This window comes from Eubalaena glacialis, chromosome 5 (genome assembly GCF_028564815.1).
Source record: "Eubalaena glacialis isolate mEubGla1 chromosome 5, mEubGla1.1.hap2.+ XY, whole genome shotgun sequence".
NCBI classification, from domain to species: domain Eukaryota; kingdom Metazoa; phylum Chordata; class Mammalia; order Artiodactyla; family Balaenidae; genus Eubalaena; species Eubalaena glacialis.
In genome coordinates, this window is record NC_083720.1 from 1,487,936 (window position 1) to 1,508,569 (window position 20,634).

Genomic DNA, 20,634 nt, shown 5'->3' on the forward strand with positions numbered 1-20,634 from the left:
GATTTTTGAGGAAGAGTCAACTAAATATTTACCTGAATGACTCAGTCAGCATCCGCATTCACGCAAGAACCAAAGTCAGACACGACGAACCTAGTGCAGAGAAAATCAGGCTTAAGGTTTAAGAACCACCCCCGACTTGAGAAGAGCCAAAGGACTGAGCAGTCGTTCAATAAAGGTACTTCAGGCATTTATTATTTTCAGCACAGGGACCACCTGTCCACGCTGCAAACTCCAGGGACGGAAACAGGAGGCACAGAGGAGGGCCCCAGCACCACATCTGCGGCCCTCGGTGACTTGCGGTGATGCATTCAGCGATGACTGGTACGCGCGTCAATAAACTGCTCGTCCACAGAGGCCGCCGAATCGGCGCCAAGACAAACTGCACAAAGCTCAGGCGGGTGCCCGGCCGGCCTGCGGGGCTCAGGTGCGCCCCCCCGCGTCCTAGCAGCGCCTCAGGGTCGGGCCCGGCCGGGCGGGGCCCCGGGCGCCCCCCACCCGCCCGCACTGGAGCCCCCCGTTTCCGGCCGCGCCCCTCGCCCCTCACTAGCGCCCCCGGCCCCCGCCCCGCACCGGAGGGAGCCCCCAGTGTCCCGCCGCTCTCCTCGCCCCTCCGGGCGCCGCCCCCCGACCGCACTGGAGCCGCCAAGCTCCGGACGCTCCCCTCGCCCACCCGGCCCCCACTCGCACCCCCGGCCCCTCGCCCTGCGGACAGCAACTACGCCGCGCGGGCAAGTACCTGCGCGCCGAAGGATGTCCCCAGGGACGCCCGGAAGGAAGACGCAGCCCGCTGACCCGCGCCGCTCCCACAGCCCCACCTCCCGCCTGACAGAACTGCGAGGCGACCGCCACACACCTCAGAAAGCTCGGCTCTCACCCCTCAACAGCCCGCCGCCGCGCCTCGCACGGCCTCACGGGAACACCACCCCCCGCGCGCGCGCGCAGAAGGCCGAGGCCGGGTCGCGGGGCGACCTTCTGCACAGGCGCAGGGTCGGAAGAGGCGGGGCTGGCTGGGGCGGGCCCCCGGCCTGACGTCTACCAGCAGGGAGCAAGCTGATTGGCTCCCTGCCTCAGGGGCGGGGCCTGGGCGCGCGTGGGGGAGGGGTGGGGTGGGGTCTGGGGGTCGCCTAGGGGGGCGGTCCGGCTCGCGCAGTCGCTGGGCCTGCACGCAGTACTCCGTCTGCACCCTCTCGGGGGGCTGGCTTTCAGCCGGAGCCTCGTTGGGTCGGGAGCGCGCACCGGAGCCAGCCCCGCCCTGCCCTGCCGCCCGCCCCGTGACCGGGCAGACCCGGCCCCGTGGCCTCTGCGTCCCGTCCTCCCCGGCCGCGGGGCCGCGCTCCACTGCGGAGTGCGCGTGGACGAGCTCGCGGAGCGGACTTACTCGCCTCACAGCCTTTTACGATGAACGCTGTTTTGCAAGAGCGCTTAGTTACCAAGCCCTCACCTGACAATCCCATTTTCCACATACGACTATTAAATAAAAGTTGAAACTATAACTCGTATAGACATACAGTGGATATGTGTCGGGACGGAGACGGTTTCCAAGGAGGATGCCGGAAACGGAAGATGTGTGGTCAGCGAAAGGAGCAGTGCTCAAATAAGATTGCCGAGTTTGATGCAAATCTGGTTGACGCCCTACCGTCCAATGAAACCAGACTTTTGGCGGTTATCATTTGTATTGGGCAGAATTCATTTGCATCTTTACCAGACACAAATCATTTTTAAGTTACCAGTCTTCTACAGATTAACATCTAAATGTGCAAGGTTGGGGCCCTGGTCATTACTACATAGTCAGTACCCCCCCCACCCCACCCCCAGCATCAAATGGCCCTAAGGTGGCTTGTTAGACAATGTCCTAGTCTAGTGCGACATCGGAAGGGCACAAGTCTTTCCGGATAATTTTTCTTAGTATTTTTAAGAAGAGAAAGAATAATGTTCTGGGGCAGATACCATGAAATTAATCTTGACTTGAACATATTTATTAATTCATTTGTTTTACTTTTTTAATCCTCCTCTTCTAAAAGACGATAAAGCCTAAAATGATCGGAAAAACAAACATTACAGAAGAAAAAATTCACAGAGCAGTGCCCGGCCTGAACGCAGGGGCCTGGACCCGGGCGGGCGGGGAATGGTCCTGTTGGTGTGAGCTGGGAGGCTGGGTTAGAGCCCCGGGCCCGGGAAGACTCACTCCTTTGCCCAGCCGTGGGGATGGGGATGGGGATGGGGATGGGGATGGGGATGGGGATGGGGATGGGGATGGGGATGGGGATGGGGGTGAGCTGCGGGGAGAGGAGCCGAGCAGCTTTCTGCGGAGGAAGGGCAGGCTGTGGAGGCAGCGCCTTCAAGAAATTCTGCTGAGGAGGCAAAGACTGAGGGAGAGAGAAAGCAGCAGGACGACAGGAGATGAGGGGGTGGGAATGCAGAGCTGGGGGGAGGGTTTGGGTTTTGTTTTGTTTTAAGATGGGAGGAACTTGGGGATATTTATAGACTGACTGTGAGGAGGAACTCAGAGGAGACAGAAGTAAGGATGCAGAAAGAAAAGGGCTGCTTTCATGAAAGATCCCTGGGACATGGGAGGGTGAGACCCCAGCACACGGAGGCTGAACTATAAGCCCACTTTTCCTAGTGACTCCTGCGTCGTTTCCTGGGCCCACAAAATTCCGCATATGACTGAATTGCTGACCGCAGTTATTTGCCTGAAAGATGTTCGCGGAGCCAAAAAAAAAAAAAAAAACCCTAAAAATATAACGTAAAAATCACAACGATGTTAGCCTCCAGGGTACAAATGACAAATACTAGAGGGTTAACTACCCAGACTCAGAAAGTTTTCCTTGGGAACTTGACTTATTAGGTCACTTCTTTACTTGAGGTTGCATTTGTAATTCAAGAAAGCAAGCGTGTTACACTTACTTCCAGGACAAGCTTTCTTTCCTCCAATCAAAATCATTTGGGGTTTTAGTGGGGAACCTAGGGAGTCAAAAGGTAAAGGGAACCAGTAATGATTCTTCCCTGAGAAAGCCCGTGAGACTCAGTTGGACTAAACAGAACAAAATGTAAGTGTGTTTGTTATTTCCTTCCTTCCTGTGGAAATCTTTCTTCCCCTATTGATATTAAAAAGAATTTTCGGTTTTGGATGATTTCTTTTCAGATACGTTAAACTGCAGTCTGATGTTGAAGATCTTTTGTTTTCAGATGTGTGGATAGCTTTCAGTGGCGGTGGTGGGAGTCCATCCTTCAGGTGGGCGAGTGACACTCTCACACAATGTTAGAAGCTCGATTCTGCAGTCACAAAAGTGACCATCGGTGGCAAGAGACAGATGCTAGGAGCATCCTGTGCACTGGCGGGGGTGGGGGGGTGGGGGGGGTAGGGCGGAGAGCGGCCTGGAGGGCAGACACCTGGGACCTGATGGCCAGGGAGAACCAGAGTCTGGATGACTCTCCGTGTGCAGCTGAGCAAGAAGTGGCTCTTGTTCCTTTTCTCCCTCCTGGTCCTTCCCCTTCAGAAGAACACCACTTGTGTACCTTACACTGTGGGGCTGGAGGAGGGTGGGAGGAGAGCGCGCTTGTCCTCCATCGCGTTGACGATCACGTGACGAAGGTGAAAACTCAGTCCTCAAACTCCTGAGTGGCTGGGGGTGAGGAGGTGACCGAGATGACCCGGTGGGGGTGGGGGAGATGGGGGTGGGGCAGCAGCGAGGCACCTGGAGGGGGTTGGCGTCTCCTAAGGAGCACCAGGACAGGCTGAGGAGGCGGCAGGCAATGAGGAAGGAGGGGTTGAGAGCCACCACAAACTAGACGGCTAAGAGGATAATCCCACTGACATTCTGGAAAGATCTCTGTAGGGCTAGTGTGCCCTGAGGCTTGGCCTGGAGAGGAGCTGGGAAAGGAGGGAAGGAACCAGCCTGAAAAGGGCCCAGCCACTGAGTAGTCAGCTTACCCCAGCACCGATCTGGGCGGCCATAACCCCGGCAAAAGTGTGATAGGAAGACCCACTTCCCAGAGGAGTTGGGAGCCGGGAGCTGGGAGCTGGGAGCCGAGGGGTTGGTGATTGTGGAGGGATGGGGAAGGGAGCCGGGGTGGGCTTGGGCAGAGCTGAAGGCACAGGAGTGGGTGGGGAGAGGGCAGGGCATCTGGGTTTGATCCTGGAGGCGATGGGGGCAATAGGACCACCAGAAGCCATTCTGGATGCCAAGGAGAGCGTGGGCGGGAGGGTTGAGACTGAGGCAGGTGTCCTCTCGCTTGGGCCGTGGGTGGTGCTTGCTGTAATCCAGGCCTGACACTCAGAGATGGCACTGGGCTATGGAAGGGCTTCCCAGAGGGCTAGGTCGGGTCCCAGGGCCACCACCTTCCGGCGGGTGACCTGAGGAAGGCAGGCACCTTCCCTGAGACTCAGCTACCTGTGAGACAGGCCCAGGGTGAGGACCTTAGGTGCTAAGTACCTCAAGTGCTTAGCCCTGACGCCCTCAATAAAAAGTGATGGTGATTTAAAGTCATAGTAATATTTAGATTCAAATACTCCCACTTAAATTCATACCCAAGTCCTGGCGGCTCAAGGCCCCAGCTGCATTCCCAGTAGGATTCCCTTCTTTTCTAGAGGTGCCCCCAGGGGACTCACACAGGTTCAAGAGGCCAGAATACTGCTTCCTGCTGGGGGAGGGAGGATGAAGTCAGATGCCCCAGGGTTCCTCTAGGTCCTCTCCCACAGATGCGCACCAAACCCGCTGGCAGGTCTCGTGGAGCCGCCTGTGTGTGCTGTGCCTGAGCCCAGCATGGCAGCTCCGGTTCCCAGGAAAGCCCGGTCCTGGCTACCCGACTCTCTGGGTGGGCACTTCCTCCCCGGGCTGCCCTCCCTGGGGCCACACTGCTTCCCACCCCTATCCTGCACAACAGGACGTTCTGCGGACCCTGAGGACAGGTCCAAGGAGGGTTTCCTCGCACTGCAGCCCTTAGAGCCAGCAGCCGCTGTGCAGAAAGGCCACAGGCACACGCGGGTGGGCTGCGGGCACCAGCAGAGGACACCTGGCTGGCACGGAGCACCCTGAGGGTCTAGCTGTCCTCGTGGGGCAGTGCCCCAACCCCAGAGGGAAAGTCTGAGGCCGGCAAGAGCTCCTGCTTGGCAAACAGGCCAAGGCTGGGGGGCAGGGCTTCCACCTTGACCCCCACCTTCATCTCCAGGTGACTGTCCAGAGAGGCAGCTGTGATGGTGGCGTCTTGGTGGCCGACTAGTAGGAGGGGGAGGCCCGTGGTCTCCTGGGACTCCCAGAAAGCCGAGGCTATGGCCAGGGTGCTGAGGACCACCAAGGTGCCCAGTGGGCTCAGGCTCCCTATGGAGGCCGAGGGGAGGGGAGCCCAACACGGTAATGGAAAGAACCTGGAAAGAACCGGAAGCCAGAGAAGTAAGGTATAAAAATCTGTATTTATGTTACAAAGACAGAACGGTACAGCACAGTCCCTCCCGGTGAACAAGCTGAACAGGCGGGTGGGTGGCCCATCTCTCCAGCGTGGCTCTTGTAACATGCCCACCTGGCCAGCACCAGGCCCCCTGGGCGGCCCCTGACTCTGGCGCAGAACCTGCCTTACTGCCCAAGACGTGGCCACGTGTGGTCTGAGTCCTTTGTGCACGGCAGTGGCGGGGCCCCGGTTAGCTGGCCCAGAGAGACGGGGTGGGAGAGTGCGGGAGCCCGTCCCACCCAGCAGGTGGGGACTGTCTGGGGCAGACATGGGGGCGGGGGCCCTCGGGGCCGTAGTTGGGCTCATGGCTCCATCCGCCCGAGAAAGTGAGCTTAGGCGCCGTGCTTCTGAGACCCGCTCTGCCCAGGCAGAGGCAGGGCCCACGGGGCGGGGGCCGGGGGGGGAGCCTTCCTGTAGCCGCCCCAACCGGCTGGGCCTGCACTGAGGCACGAGGGCCGCCTCACAGTGAGGGCATGGACCCAAACCTGAGCCTGGGCTTCCAAGCTCTCAGCCACCGAGGTCCAGGTGGGCGTGGGAGGGCACACGCAGAGAGGGCACAGGATGCCCTGGGCCCTGTTCTGGTCCCGCTGGCTCTCTACGGACCCCACAACACTCAGGTTTGCTCTTAACAACCCTCTGGGTCCCCCTGGCCAGCAGCAGGGGCTGTGCCGATGGCCGGGGTGGGGGGGGGGTGTGGGTATGTGAGTAGCTCTAGCACCAGACCCTCACTGGTGTCTGCTGGTGGCGAGGAGTGGCATCTGGGACCCCAGCACCTCTGGATGGCCAGTGAGGCCAACTCCCCGGTCCACATGGGAACCGAGGCCTGAAAAGCCACGGGCTGAGCTGCCCGGAAGGTCGGCTGAGGGCCACAGCTAGTCACCTGGGTAGGATTCTGCCAGCCAGAGAGGGGAGCAGAACCTCCCCCACATGTTGGGGCTGGCTGGAGAGTAGATGCTTTAAGAATTCAGAACACGGACCATCCCGGGGACCTGGAGTTGTATCTCCTGAAGAAGGCTCTTAAACGTGGGTGTTACTGCCCTGCTCAGATGGTGTGGGGTCCTCGCAAGGAGCGCTCAGTGGGCGTGCTCCGGCAGACGGCGGAAGCCCCTTCCAGGCACGCTGGACCCCAGGGGACCCCGGGGGCGCTGGAAGGAGGTGCCAACACAACGCTTTGCCTTGCAACCACCGGCAAAACGTTCGGATGGTCTCCCTGGCCGCGTGCACCGCCCCCCGACAAGCCTGCTCTCCACCGCCATCCCCGGCCCGTGGAGGGCAGGTTCTGTGCCAGAGTTGTTCCCAGGGATCCCTTTCTGCTTCAGCAGGCCACCCACCCAGGGTGTCCGTCAGCGTGACAAAGGTAAACACAAACCTTCCCCCCCTCGATCTGGAAATCGTCTGCAATGCACCAGACAGGGAGGCCGACGCTGCTGTGAGTCAGCCCAACAGCCCTCCACCTGAACGCTGCTGTGTGGTCCCCGGGGACAAAACTCAGGGACAAAAGGCCAGGAGAAGCCTCCTAATGCCCAGGCCAGTCGCCCAGGGTGAACAGCTGTCCTCAGCAGCTGCCGAAGCCTGACACCCAGAGCCCTTGCTCAGGTCGGGAGGAGGCAGGCTTCAAGCTAGGTGCAGGGAGGAACCTATTTCTCTGGTAGCAGCCGCACCCACACCCCCACCCCTGGCCCCAAGGAGGCCAGGCTGCATGGGTCACAGCCCCTCCCACCAGGTGACAGAGCGCCGCCCTGCTGCTGCACAGCCGCGACCTGACCTGGCCTGGCAGCCGCACTCCCAGGAAGCCTGGCTGACGGGAGGGGCGCCCCACGGGGAGGCGGCCAGGAGGGCACCTGGGGGCGTCCCGTGAGCCACGCGGGAGATGCTGGTGGTGGCGGTCGGGTGGAGCCAGACACGGGACACAAGGCACGCTTGGACAACGGTGACAGACAGACGAGTCCCTGAGACGCTGGGTCGCTCCCACCCCTCAGCAAACAAGGACGCGATAACGGCTAGGAAAATAGAGTAGAAAAATCTCGTACAGGAAATAGGCGGCACACACCGACATCACGGCCTCTTTCTCTTTTTAAAAATGTTTCTCCTTGGTTTTTTGGGAAAAGCTTCTCTCCCGGGAGCCTCGTTCTGGGCTGCTGGGCCGTGCAGCAACTTTTTGTTTTGTCTTTTAAAGGGAGACGAGCAAGCCCTCTGACGACCCAGTGGTTTCACCTTGTAGCCCCCAGCACTCCTCAGCCCCTGCTGGGAGGAGAAGTCCCTTCCCTGGCCAGACTGGGCAGGGGAGCCGGGGGGTGGGAGGGGGAGCCAGGCACAGGCCGCGGGCCACCATATGCCCAACTGACCCTTGAAGGCCCCAGGACATGTGCCCTCTGGCTCACAAGGACCTCTGGGTCCAGTGACGTGTGTCTGCATGTGTGCACGTGTGTGCGGGCAGGTGTGTGTGCCTAGGTGCATGCGTGTGTACATCTGAGGGGTCTAACGACAGAGCAGAAGCCACCCAGATCGGAGTGGGGTAGCCTGGCACTCCCCAGAAGCCCAGCCCTGGCTCCTGACACCTGGGGGTGCAAAGGCCCCCGTCCGCCCACCTGCCCCAGGGTGCTCACCCGAGTCCCGCCCTTCATGGATCCCTCTGTCCACGCCTCAGGAGCCTACGTGGACCGACAGATAGATGGACGGATGGACGGAGAGCCACGCCTTCCTTCCTTCCTCGGTCCACTCCTTTCTCCTGGGATCCGGGGTTGGGGTCTGAGCTCCCCGTGGTGGTCATTAAGCCCCTCACACGGCGCCCGCCGAGGTTTGCAGCAATGATATTTAATACTTCTGGAATGATTAGGAATCTGAGAACAGACCGTGGGCGGCTATGCTGGGCTCCGGGACGTGGGAGCTGGGCCCCGCCTCCCCGCAGGGGTCCCTGCCCGGGTGGGAGGAGCGGGCGGCGCGGCAGGCCCTGACCGGCAGGCGGGCGGAGGCCGGCAGCCCAGGCGGCAGCCGGAGCTTCCAGAATGGCACAGCAGTGGGCCCGTGGAGAGACTTCAAGGACCGGAGGGTTGACACGCTCGGCTGGGCGGGCAGGCGGGCCGAGGAGCAGAGGGCAGGGCCTACGAGAGGCCGGGGCGGCCAGGCCGCCTGCAGGGGGGCCCATAGCTGCCGTGGCTGCAGCCGCCACGCAGGCTGTAGTGGTCATCCACGTCACTGCCGCTGCCAACACTGTCCAGCTCGCCGGTGCCAAACTCCATGCCCTCTACGTCCACTTCTGCAGAGAACAGACGGGGTGGGGTCAGAGGCCGTGCCAGTGCCAGCCAGGCCTCCCGAGGCACGCTGCCGGGCCCGAGCCTAGCTCTGGCCCTCACGTGGGCAGGTCACCTGGCCTCCACGCCTCACCTTCCTCATCCCGTCCCCTCTGCCACCTCACACAGGGGCCCTGACGTGCCTCTGACATGCCGGGACGTTCGACCCATCCTCCCCCAGGCCTCCACCAGGCCTGCCCCACCCTCCCAGCTTCCCACCCAGGGCCGCACGACGCCCAAGCCCAAAGCCCCTGCAGGCGGCCCCCACGTCCCCACCTTGCTCCGAGTCGTCGGTGGAGACGGCGGAGCCTGTGCTGTCCGTGCGCACGCGCTCCAGGCTCTGCACCGACAGCTGCTCCAGGCGCCGCTTCAGGAAACGGTGCTCCCGCTGCAGCTGCTCCTTGATGCTCAGCGCCCGGCGGTCCTGCTCCTCCAGTTTCTGGGGGCACGGGAGCTGTGAGCCCGCGGCGGGCACCCCCCGCCACCGGGACGCGCCAGGGCACGAGGGCCAGGGCAGGTTCCCATCCCCCACTCGGCCTGGGCCCCAAAGGCCTGAGGCACCCCCTCCTGGCGCCCGCCGGGAGTTTACGGAGGGCCCACCCCCAGCCCCGTGCTCTGCGTCTGCTGACGGGCTCCAGAAGGCCTACGGCCACCAGCCAGCTTGGCCAAACGGAGTCACGTGTGGGCCTGAAGCCCTGGGACAGCGCCGCCCAGCCGTGGCCTGGCACCCGTCCCAGACAACAGCCCTGCCCACAGGGGCTCTTCCCTGCACAATCCGGCCGCCCTGCCCGCCCAACTGCTCCACACCTTCCCAGGCACTGAGCCGCGGCCTCTCCGTGAGGGGCCCAGGGCACCGGCTGTGCCCCCTCAGTGCTCCTGCCGCCCTGCCTGGGGGAGCGCACACCTGCGCAGGCTCGGGGGAGCCCGGCGGGAGGACTGAGACCCTCCCTGGTTGGCCCAAGTGTCCCTAGACCCCCAAGCCAGTAGGGCTCCATCTTAAGACTTAGGGGACCAGCCCGAGGCAGCGTCTCACTCAGCCCACACCCCACTGCCAGGCCCTGGAGACCAACCCCTACCCCCGCCCCAGAAACTCCCCACACGCCGGGGCCGCCTGCTTCCCACCAGCCTCCAACGATGGCATCGGCATGGAAGAAGCCGCATCCCACCCTCCCCCCAGCCTTCCTTCCAGCTGCTGCCACTTCACACCCCAGGGTCCGGGGGAGCGACGGGCAGCCCACCCCCGCCTCCCACCCCCACCCCACAAAACCCAGCCTGTGCCTGCCGCTCCCTCAACCCTCAGCGGCTCCCGCTGCCGTGCCCCTCACCCACCAGAGTGCCCCCCACCCTGGCCCCGCTGTGCACCTGCTGGGCGGGCTCCCCACCCCACCCTCAGGCCCTCTGGCCACTCCCCAGGGTGCACGGGCACCAGCCGGGATGGGGACGCGGCCCTGCTCACCTTGATGTGCATCTTGGCACGCTTCAGGAGGCTCAGCGTGGTGTGGCGGGTGCTGTCAGGGCCCAGGGGCACCAGCTGCTTCAGCTGCTCCAGGTAGAGCCGGAGCTTGGCTCGTCTGAAAGAACCAGAGACGGAACGGTCAGGCGGGGGCGGCACAGCCCGGCACGGTGACAGTGCGGCAGAGCAGCCCGAGAGCTTTGGGGGCGGCCAGCCGGAAGCCCGCACGGACCTGCTGAGGGTCCCTCCCTGGGCTCCCCTCCCAGCCCCCAGGAGCAGCCTGGCACCCACGGCCCTCCAGAAGCCCCAGTAAAAGGGCGGGGCCTGTGGCTGGGCCCGTGTGGCCAGCCAGCCCATCATGGCCCCCAGAGCCTCCGAGTGCTACAGCCAGGCTCCCAGAGCCCCAGCTCACCCTGTTGTCCCCACCCTCCCCAGTGGGGTCCAGAAGGCGGTGGGGGGAAACTTGGAGGGGGAGAGGCACAGGGCGCTGGTCGTGCTCTCCTGGGCGGAGATCCGGGACGCCCCAGACAAGCCTTCCGTCCCCCACCTCGCCAAGTGCAGGGTGCTCTCTGGTCACTGTCGTCACCACAGAAACATGAGTCCGTCCAAGTCAGGGAAGGCCAAGGACGAGCCCCTCCCACCCGAGTCTGGGACCCCTTTGGAAACTGCTTCGTTCTAGGTTTTGTCCCCGCGTCCATGCAGATGAACGCAGTTTTCCCACGGAACTGGAACCGTAAGACTCAACAGCGTTTGCTCACCTACAGGGCGAGGAGCTGTGACCTGGATGAGCCCTTCTTCCCTGGCTCATCTGGTCTGGGGAGGGTGGGTGGCAGAGGCCACGGGGGGGCGGGGGCACGGGGCGGCCAAGGTTCACCCCCAAAGCACGCTGACGGCACGTGACCCACTGGAGCCCCTGCAGGCTGCCCAGGTGGTTTCCAAACAAAGATGCCCTGCTTAGGCGAAGCTCTTATGAGAGGACCGCAAGGGCACACGGCAGGCTTCCCCGAGGCTCTGACGACCCACTGCCCCCCATCACCAGTGCTGGCATGCTCCTTCCCCCGAGGGCGCCAACCCTGGCGGCCCCACCTGTCATCCCCCATGATCCAAAGCCCTGGCAAATCCAGTCTCCCTTAGACTCTGGAAGGAAATCGGGCAGCAATGGCCATGTCCCTAGGACAGAGGGGGCCCCCAAAGCGCAGGGAGGGAGTGGGCATCTCAGTGCAGGGCAGGAGCCCATCTGCAGAGCAGCGATAACAGCCTCACCCGACAGGAGGAGGGCCCTATGTCTGTCGCCCATGTCCACAAGGCACCCTCCTGCTGACGAAGCTCCTCCCCACCCGGCACCCCAGCCTCTGGCACCCGAGGCCTAGAGTTCTCCTGGTGAACCTGAGTTTGACCTTAGAAAGAACCTCTAGAACACGAGACTGAGGCTGCACTCGGCCACCAGGCCACGCAGAGCAGGGGTCTGAAGCCTGGACACCAGGGATCTGCGTTCCAAGCAGGCCCCAGGGTCCACCTCAAGGCTGGAGGATCTTCAGAGAGGAGCCCTGCCCCACGCTCACACAGGGCTGCGGAAGGGGGCACACCAGGGGGCTCACTGCCGCGTGTCCCCCAGGGTCCGGCAGCCTCAGCCTCCCCACCTCCAAGGTGCTGGGACTGTGGGGCAGGAGGCGCAAAGCCCCCCCAGCGAATGGCGCTATGTGCTCAAGCACAGCTCACAATCAGAGACCCCCGGACCCACCACCTGCACCAAGTTCACAAGCGGGGGTCCCTTGTCCACTCATCTATGGCAAACGGCAATTCTTACAATCTACCATTTGAGTACATACACAGTACGCAATCTTTGTGGAAAATTGGGTGATGCAAATCAAAAGAAAAAAATAAATGAAAAGTACCCCCCAAATTCTACCACCCAGAAGCAAGCATATCATCATTTCAGTATATTACACATTTTCACATCACGAACAGAAGTGAAAATGTCAGAATATAAAACCACCTATGTGACAACTAACCCAAGATAGGGTCAAAAAATAAAGCAACAGACGCACACGAGAGACTCCACGGGACACAATGAAGAGCAGGAAGCATGCGTCTCCGCGTGACGTGGTTGGCAACGTTTATTTCTTTGGCTTTGTGTGTTTTTTGTATTTTCCAGATTTTCTATGCTAAAAAACCCACATATTACTTTTACAATCAGAAAAGGACATATTTGTACATGACAGAAAAAACACAGGTAAAAGACAATTAACAGCAGAAAAACATCTGCAATACACATAGAAGACAAACCGTTAGTATTCATGCCATTTTGAGTTCATACACACCAAAACTAAAAAGAGGAGTATCTTAACGTGAAAACAGGCAAAGGACACAGACAGGCAAGTTGCAGAACACAAACAGCTAACCTAACACAAAACCAACTCCATCTGGCAGCGATCTAGAAAAGGAAAGCTTACCGAGGAGATGGTAATTTGGGCTGAAATGAAAAGGTGCGACTAGCTGTCGAGCTGGCCAGCAGGCAGTTCCGGCTTCCCCGGTGGGATGGCAGTTCTGAAGGGCCACCAAGGCGACTCAAGCCCTCAACCGGCATTTCTAGGTCTAGGATTGCGGCCCCACAAATCTACCCCCCAGCTCCAGACCCAGCAGACTGCAGCACCGTCTGTTTACTGGAGAGCCATCACTCAGAACCCTGCGGTACAGCTGCACGTCCCGTGCGGGCACCCGGCCTAGGGGACGAGGAGGATGCATGGACACAGGCAGACAGGGCCCTCGGGGTGTCAGGCGAAAGGTCAAGTTAGGAAATAGCAGGTAACGAGGTTCTGTTCTTATCCCTCAGTACCCGTGTGGAGGAGGAGGAGGGAGGATGCAGGCTTGGCCTCCCCGCAGCCTAGGATGCCGTCTCTGGGGTGGGGCACAGGCGGGTCCTCGCACGTCCATGAACAGACCGCTTTAGAAATCATAAAGCAGACGCTTCTCAAGAGACAAAGAGAGGCCGCCGGCTGCAGCCGTGCCATGTTCAACACCGGACGACACGCCAAGCCAACTCCCGGAGAGCGTCCAGCGGGGCTGCAGGGCTGGGAACCAGCTCCGGAGGGGCCCCGGGCAGGCCCCCACCTATCTGAGCCGCAGGGTCCCACCCCTGTGGGGAGTGGGCATCGCCACCACCTCCCTGGAGCTGGAGGGGGTGCCAAGGACCCGGGCTACACTGGGCTCTCGCTCGACCCTCTCTGAAGCAGCTACAGTGCCCAAGCCCTGCGCCAGTGCCCCTTGGCTGCGCCCAGCATTCCTGGGAGCTTTGAAAACCCGCCGCTTCCTGAAGGAACCCTGTGCAGACCTGCATCGCTGTGAACGGCAGCTCCTGCCCATGCGGCTGGCCACAGCCCAGCCCTGACGCAGGCCTACCCAGCTTCTCACCGAGAGCCCCCTGCCCCTCAGAAGAGGACCCAGAGCTCCCACACCAGGTCCCCCAGCCGCCGGGCAAAGCCACGCTCTGAACCTCCCCAAGCCTGGCTTCAGGAAGAGGCGACAAGGACACCCACCCGTGGTTCCTCAGTGGGTGGGACGGGGAGCGAGGTAGCCCGGCCCTCCCTGTCCCCCTGTATTTCCTAGCTGTTGTGAGGTCTCGTGTGGCTGCATCAGGCAGACGGGGCAGCTGCACAGCAGGCCTCCCTCGGAAGGATCCACCCAGGACCCGAATAACCATCTCCATGCTGGGGAGAGGTGGGCAGCTCCCCTGAGGGCCCTGGGCTGGCCTTTGTGATGGGTCCTGCCCCGCCAGGGGGATGCTGAGGGCCCCCTCCCCCCTACAAAAGCGAAAGCCTGGAGCTGAGCCTGGGCGGGAGCATCCTGCCAAGGAACACATGGCCATCACAAACCCCGGTCCCCGGGGTCAGGAGCCAAGCACTGGCCTGAGCAGACCAGCCGGAGCTGCTGTCTCTGAGGGGAAGGGGAGGGAGGGGAGGAGGAACAGGGCAGCCTAGGGTGGGCCTAGGGTGGGCCACTGGCTCCGAGCTCCGAGCATCGGCAAGGGGAAGTCCCGCAGGCCCAACATGGCATGCCTCCCGGCGAAGGCGACATCCAGGGCCAACCTCCCCGGGGCCGGCCGGGTGACCCAGCCAGGTGCTTCCTTCCTTCCTTGGGACGGCACACGGCCCTTCCTGTGGCCAGCAACCAGGAGCATCCGGCATCAGCATCAGGCAGCCACAGGTACAGCCGTGACCGAGGGCCCCAACAGGGTCCCAAGCCCCAGGTCTGTGGGCTCCTCAGGGCGGACCACACCTGCTTATGGGCCAGCCAGGAACAGAGGCCCCTGCACTGGGCTGGGGGAGTACAGAGAGACCCCAGGCTGCCCACCCGCCCCTCCTCTGGGTCTCAAAAGGGCCCCACGAGGCCCAGCCTAAGGGCAGGCTCTGGGAGAAGGAGGCTGAGGCCAAGGCCAGGGTCAAGGGGCAGTTGCGGGGGTCAAAGGCCAGCCCTCGTCCTCCTCCGCAGGCTGCCATGCCCTAGCCACCCACCCTCCTCCCACGTCGCCCCCCCGCCCCCGTCTGCGCTCAGGGGCTGTTTTCCAGGTGCCACCGTGGGAAGCCGTCCCCAGAACAGCCCCACGTGCCTGCCCCGGCTCCAGGCCCCAGTCAAGGCTGGCCGTCTCCTCCAGCCAGGGAGCAACCCCAGGGCCGGCCTGGCTCTCTGGGCGCCTGCACCTGCTCCACCTCCATGGTCTCTCAGGAACCTCCCAAACGCACAGGAGCAGTCCAGGAAGTGCGACTCCTCCAGAGAACAGAGCGTCCTGGCCCCGCTCAGCGCCCGCCCAGCAGAGGCCCTGATCCCAGGAGAGAAGCAGTTGGCGCTGCCGTGGGTGCAGACATGGGGGGTGGGGACACAGGGCTGGCTGAGCTCCAGAGCAGCCTGGGAGAGTTCATCTTGTGTGCAGACCCCCATTCCCCACCCCATCCCAAGCCAAGAAGGGAGGAAAGAACTGGCCCATTCCGGAGGTGGGAGCAAAGGTCAGGAGAAAGCTACCGACAGCATCCCTCTGGGAGTCACCCCTGGGCCTGGCTTCAGGGCTCCTGCCTTTGGGGCCCCTGTACGCACACACAGCTCCCACCAGCCCGGCTGCGATCGGCCATGAGGACACCTGTCCACCGCACCTCGTCCCCACTGCAGAGGGAGGCCTGGAGCTAGAGCAGCAGGCTGAGCCAGCCAGGGAGAGAAGACGGCAGTCAAGAGCACAGGGCCCTGGGGCTGACGGGGGCTGGAGGGCAGAGGCGCTTCGGGCAGCCGTGCTGCCCCTCCTGCTTCTCACTGCAAGCCCCCCAACTCCTCAGAGGAGAACCAGAATGGACCCATCCCTGTGGTCGATGGGTGGGCATGAAGTGGACTCCCCTGGATCCTGCCCTGGGCCACAGCTTCCCAGCAGGCCCACGTGGCCAGGGACTGGCTGCCCATCCCACTGCCCGTGGACAAGACTCTACTGGGAACTCCTTGGAAAGCAGGCCCCAGGGCACAAAGGGTCCCAGACCAAGAGCGCTGAACCTTCCCGGTGGCAGGCCAGCATCCTAAGAGCTAAGGACCTGCTCCCAAAAGGGCTCAGACCCCCCAAAACAGATGGAGCTCCTCTTCCAGGGAGCCGGCCCTGAATGACACACAGCACAAGGGGCCCTGCCCCAAGTCGCTGACCCCCACCTGGCTCCGGACCCCAGGCTGAGCTCCCAAGAGCAGGGCCTGGCCCCCCACCCCTGCCTGCTAGCATGGGAGTGCCTGAGAGCAGAGCCTGGCCTCTTCCGTCAAGAAGGCCCCTTCCCAAGACGAGGGCACAGCCCGGCAGCATGCTGAGCCATAGCCAGGACACAGAGGCAGGGAGAGGGGCTGGGGGCTGGCCACAGCATCCCCGCAGCAGAAGGGTGGGTGGGATGTATCAGGAGGCTCACGTGGCGGAGCGTGGGGAACAGGAGATCACTTACCTGTGCTTTTCTAGTTCATTGTGTGAAGACCTGTTTAGAGAGACACAAAGACAGAGCTCACTTCGCTGCCCACCACCAGAGCACCATGAGGGCACAGGATGAGGGCCCTACTCAGGGGCCCGGGGACCTGCAGACAGTGTGGGGAGGGTCTGGGCCCCAGGATGGCCCAGGACAGGCAGGGCTGGGGCAGGTGAGTAGCTACTGATCAAAAGCTGGAGGACCTCACACCCAATGACGAACAAGAGAGACACAGAGGTGCAGCTGTGTCCAGGGGTGCCCGGCTGGCAGGAGGGTCCAGTTCCCTTTCAGAAGGGGTGGGCCGGGCCCGAGGAGCCGCAGTAGCCGGTCCTGGGGCTGGGCCACCCAGTGCTTCCAAGGCTGCCTGGGCACTGAGCCACCTGCCTTCTCGGCTCCCCACTCCCCGAGGCTAGCGGTGTCCTGGGAGCCACCTGGGCTGGCACAGAAAGCCAAAGGCAGGTGACCACAGAGGCCAGGACTTCAGGACACGGGCGTCCTGGCCCAATATCACCAGCCAGAGCACCATCCCCACCCCATCCGGCTCATACACCTACATGATCATAGCCCACCATGCCAACGGGGACACCTGGCAACAGAGTGGTCCCGGCCCATGAGGGATCAGCCCAAAAGGGGGGCTCTGGGACAGGGATGCTTCTGGGCCAGTGGGGAGACCGAGGCTGGCCCCTCTGCTTCCCTGAGGGGCCAGGGCCTGGCAGGACTGGCCTCTCTGGGGGTGGCGGCCCCATCTGCTGCCCAAGCCCTGCCCGCCTTCAGACAGGAGCACAGAGTCTGCGTACCACAGAGAACAGGAGCACGGTGACAGGGAGGCAGTGCAGCCCAGCTCCCGCTTCCAGGTCACCCTCCTCGTCCAGGCAGGAATCCTGGGGGCCAGCCAGGGCTCTGAGGCTTCCCAGGCAGCCTCACACGGGAGCAGAGGACCCAGGCCCCCGTGGAGCACACCCAGACCAGGCCCTGCGACCCCTACCCCTCACTCCTTCCCAGACACTCTGCCGCCCCTGCCTACCTGCCCTCGCTCTCTCCTGCTCCAGGAGCTCAGGAGTAGGTGTCTCCCATCCCTACCCCTCGGGCTTGCCCATCCTGCCTGCCTGTGCACCTGCCACGGTTCATGGTCCCACCACAGCCAAGTGGGGCCCAAGGCCTCCCCTCCTCCCACCAGGGCAGCCGGCTCCCGGGTTGCCCTGCGTAGCCTCAGAACCTCCAGACCCAGGTTCCAGGGCCTCGAGGGCCTTGCTGGTCACATGGGCTGGGCAAGGAGCCTCCGAACCTCTGCCAGGGCTGGCTGGGGCCAGGAGGGGGCATGGCCGTCAGGCTCCTCGCTGGCCTGAACCGCAGCCCGGCGCTGTGGATCTGTGGGTCTGCTCACTTGTCAGGGATGTGAGAGACAGCGAGCGTCCCTCAGTGCAGAGAAGCCTGCCAGCCTGCCCCTCACGGCTGGCTGGACCCCATCCTGGACGGACGGGGCGCTGCTCGGGCAGCCGGGGGACATAGAGGGGCCAGAGCCCTCCTGAAGCCCTCCCCTGGTCCAGACACTCGTAGAGCCTTGTGGGGAGATGGTCACTCAGGTCCCAGGAGCACAGTGGCCTGGGGAGGGGAGGGACTCCCTAGCCAGGGCCGTGCTAAGTGGGTTCCCAGCTTCACCGTTCACTCATGCCTTCAACCCCTCGAAGTAGGCACCCTTCTGCCCACTTCCCTGCAGGACCTGATCCCTGGCAGGCTGGCTCCAGCCCCCTCCTGCTGAACCACTGCCCCCGAAAGCCCTTGCTGAAGCCCTGGCAACCGTGGAGGCCGCCGTCTCCTACACACGTTGCCCTTCTGCCCCATGACTCACGCCTCATCCTGGTCCTCGCTGTACCCATTCCTTCCCCTCACCTCAGGGGAACACAGAGCCTTGGAGGTGTGGAGCTGCCCTGCCAAGTCAGGGCTCTGCATTCTCTGGACCCTGCACCGCCCTGGACCCTGGGCTGGGCTGGCTGAGGCCCCGCTGGGCCAGGACAGCCACGCGGGGCCGCCAGTGAGCCGTGGGGTGCCTGAAGCACTGGGGGAGCGGGGCTCCACCCAGAGGAGCAGCAGGGAGGTGCACCCTGGCTCGGGAGACCCTCTCGGTCCCTCCGCGGTGCCCTCAAGGTCTCCATCCCAGCAGAATGTAGGAGGCCGGGATCCCACCTCAGAACAGGAGCCCTAGAGATGGGAGGGTGGCCCTAGCAAGCAGTTCAATCTCCCTGTGCCTCAGCCCTAAAGTAGAGATAAAAATAACATTTTCTTCAGGCGGTGGGGTGACTATTAACTAGCACATGTGTGAGAACCTTAGCTATGATCCTGGTTATCAGCTTTGGGTATCCTACACCACGGAAGTAAAAGGTCACAGCCCAAAGTTTTCCACGGGTGGCAGGGCACTTGGGACCAACAAGTGAGAACCAACAGCAGGGGCCCAGCTCGCTCACTAAGGACGCCTGAGGCAATGGTGTCCCCCCACCCATGCATGTCCTTTCCCAAACTGTCCCCAGCAGGGCACCAAGGGCTGGGACTCAGAGGCATGTCCAGCCAGAGCAGATGGAGACTAAACCAATTCCTTGCCAGGCCCAGGGCGCCAGGACGTCACAGGAGATGGGTTCTTGTGCCAGCCTTTCTGTTTCCCAAGAACAAGTAGGCCACAGGAATGAGCCACACCCTCTGCCAAGGGGCCCCAAAGCCCCTGGAAGTACAGCTCCCAGCCTGGTGACATGGTCCAGGGCCAAAGTGGGCCCCTGTGCAGTGCCAGGTGTGCTGTGGTCCCCACGGCAGCCAGGAGAGTGGAATCCCATGGGAGCCCTAGCTGAGGGTCCTCTCTCCCACCCAGGGTTGTGCACGCCGGCTTTCGGGATTCCACAGCCTGGGTACAAGGCCAGAGGAAGGGGAGGATTACTGGCACCAGGAGAGACTGCTGCACAGCAGCCTGCAGCCTCTTCCGGTCCCTTAGAAAAGGTCTTCTGACCCAAAGAAGAGTGCCCCTACACTGCTCGCTGGAGTTTCACTTGTGTCACGAGGCTGGGTGGGAGCGGTGGGCACCACTATGCGAGGGGTGGGGGCCCAGGGCAGGGCCTCCACTCTCTTTCTTGCCTTCTTCGTGCAAACCCCTGAGTGTGGGAGGACTCAGCCCAGTAGCGGGGCTCGGCCCTTGGAGACAGTCGGAGAGATGCAGCCCACCCGCCCGCGGCGAGCAGAGGTCAGGGCGGGCAGCTCCATGCTGCTCTGCGCCGAGCCTCAGTTTCCCCAGACCCACGGGACACCGGCCAGCGCCCCTGACAACACTTTTCCTGCCCGTTAAAGTCCAGAACAATTTGGGGGCGGGGAGCTGCTGCGGGAGGAGACCCCGGGCGGCGGGCGCTGTACGCGTGGCACTGTTTACGCGAGAGGCCGAGGAGGCGCGGCCCGCGGGAAGATGGCGACGGTGCGGGCGGGGCCGGCCGGGCGGGGCTGCCGCGGCCCGGAGGCGCCTCCTCCTCCAGGCTGGCCGCCGGGGCGCGCGGCGGCAGCCGGGCTACGGGCTGGGGTCTGGGCTGGGGAGGGCGCTCCGGGGGCGTAAGCCCCTGGTGTCGGGCCGGGGCGGGGGAAGCTGCACGGGGGGCGGTACCTGTTGTTCGGGGCCTTGCGCACCAGGCCGGCCGCCTTTGTTTTCTTCCTGGCGAAGTCGCCGTCGAACGGCAGCACCGAGGCGTAGCCGTGCTCGGCCTCTGCGGACAGACGGCGCGGTCAGCGGGCCCCCGCCCCGGCCCCGGCCCCGTCGCCGCCCGCCCGCCCGCGGCCCGGCGCACAAAGGGGCGCGGGCGCTACCTCGGTCCCTGCGCTCCAGGTACTCGGCCGCCTCCAGCAGGATCAGCAGGGAGTTCAGCTCCATCCTCCCGCCCACCAGCCCGACCGCGCGCACGCGCGCGCTCCGGGACGGCGGCGGCCGCTGTCCGGCCCGCTCCGGCCGGCTCCGCTCGCCGCCCGCCCCGCGCGCCCGGCGGCCCCACTTCCCCGACTCCCGCGGACTCCCTGTGCGCTCGGCCGCCACCCTCCGCCTCAGGCTCTCAAATTGACACATAAGGGCGAGCGACGGCCGGTGCAGCCAATGGAAGCCGGCACTCCGGCTTCGGGGGCGGGCGCTCGGCTGGGCCGGGGCCAATGGGAGCCGGCCGAACGCCTCGGGCCGGGCCGAGAATGTTGACAGATGCGAAGCTCGGTTCCGATAGGCCCGCCGCGGTAGTAACAATTTAGAAGCGCAAGCTTAGCAACAGCACGTGGTGGCCCGGCCCCCGCGCTCGCTGACTGGCGGCCGGCGTGCATGTTAAGTAGGCGACGCGCGCCGATTGGCCCAGAGCGGTCTATGTAAAGTAGGTACGGCGGACCAATGGCTGGCTGCGGGGCGCGCGGCCAATGAGGGCTCCGCGGCCGGACTAGTTGCCGAGAGGAAGCGGAGCGCGGTGGT

General features: G+C 63.3%; 2 protein-coding genes across 4 annotated transcripts in view; both read right to left on the bottom strand.

Annotated features, from left to right (window-relative positions):
• POLN (DNA polymerase nu) overlaps positions 1 to 964 on the bottom strand; it is a 174,725-nt gene extending 173,761 nt beyond the window's left edge. Inside the window, exons 1-2 of the mRNA XM_061191053.1 lie at positions 854 to 964; positions 33 to 90 (exon numbers count right to left, since the gene is read on the bottom strand). The gene's annotated coding sequence lies outside the window, so the exon portion shown is untranslated. The remainder of the gene's footprint in view (positions 1 to 32; positions 91 to 853) is intronic.
• Positions 965 to 5,394: 4,430 nt separating this feature from the next.
• MXD4 (MAX dimerization protein 4) lies at positions 5,395 to 20,164 on the bottom strand. 3 transcript variants are annotated; one of them, XR_009701067.1, is made up of 7 exons: positions 19,998 to 20,163; positions 19,798 to 19,897; positions 16,149 to 16,178; positions 10,195 to 10,309; positions 9,015 to 9,177; positions 8,055 to 8,704; positions 5,395 to 7,448 (listed from the first exon to the last, which is right to left on the bottom strand). XR_009701067.1 is itself a non-coding variant. In XM_061191880.1 (6 exons), the coding sequence occupies exons 1-6, from the start codon at positions 20,059 to 20,061 to the stop codon at positions 8,550 to 8,552; spliced, it is 627 nt and encodes a 208-aa protein (XP_061047863.1). In that variant the 5' UTR covers positions 20,062 to 20,163; the 3' UTR covers positions 5,395 to 8,549. The 3 variants fall into 3 exon arrangements, 2 of the variants coding, with proteins under 2 accessions (XP_061047863.1, XP_061047864.1); XM_061191880.1 differs by having other exon boundaries at positions 5,395 to 8,704; XM_061191881.1 differs by lacking the exon at positions 16,149 to 16,178 and having other exon boundaries at positions 5,395 to 8,704; positions 19,998 to 20,164.
• Positions 20,165 to 20,634: the final 470 nt, after the last annotated feature.

Excerpts from the sequence above, each read along its gene's own strand:
- MXD4 (XM_061191880.1), bottom strand. The coding sequence starts at position 20,061 with ATGGAGCTGAACTCCCTGCTGATCCTGCTGGAGGCGGCCGAGTACCTG. Across the intron at positions 19,898-19,997 it reads CCTGGAGCGCAGGGACCGAG|AGGCCGAGCACGGCTACGCC; the intron begins GTAGCGCCCGCG and ends GTCTGTCCGCAG. Across the intron at positions 10,310-16,148 it reads AATGAACTAGAAAAGCACAG|ACGAGCCAAGCTCCGGCTCT; the intron begins GTAAGTGATCTC and ends TGGTTCTTTCAG.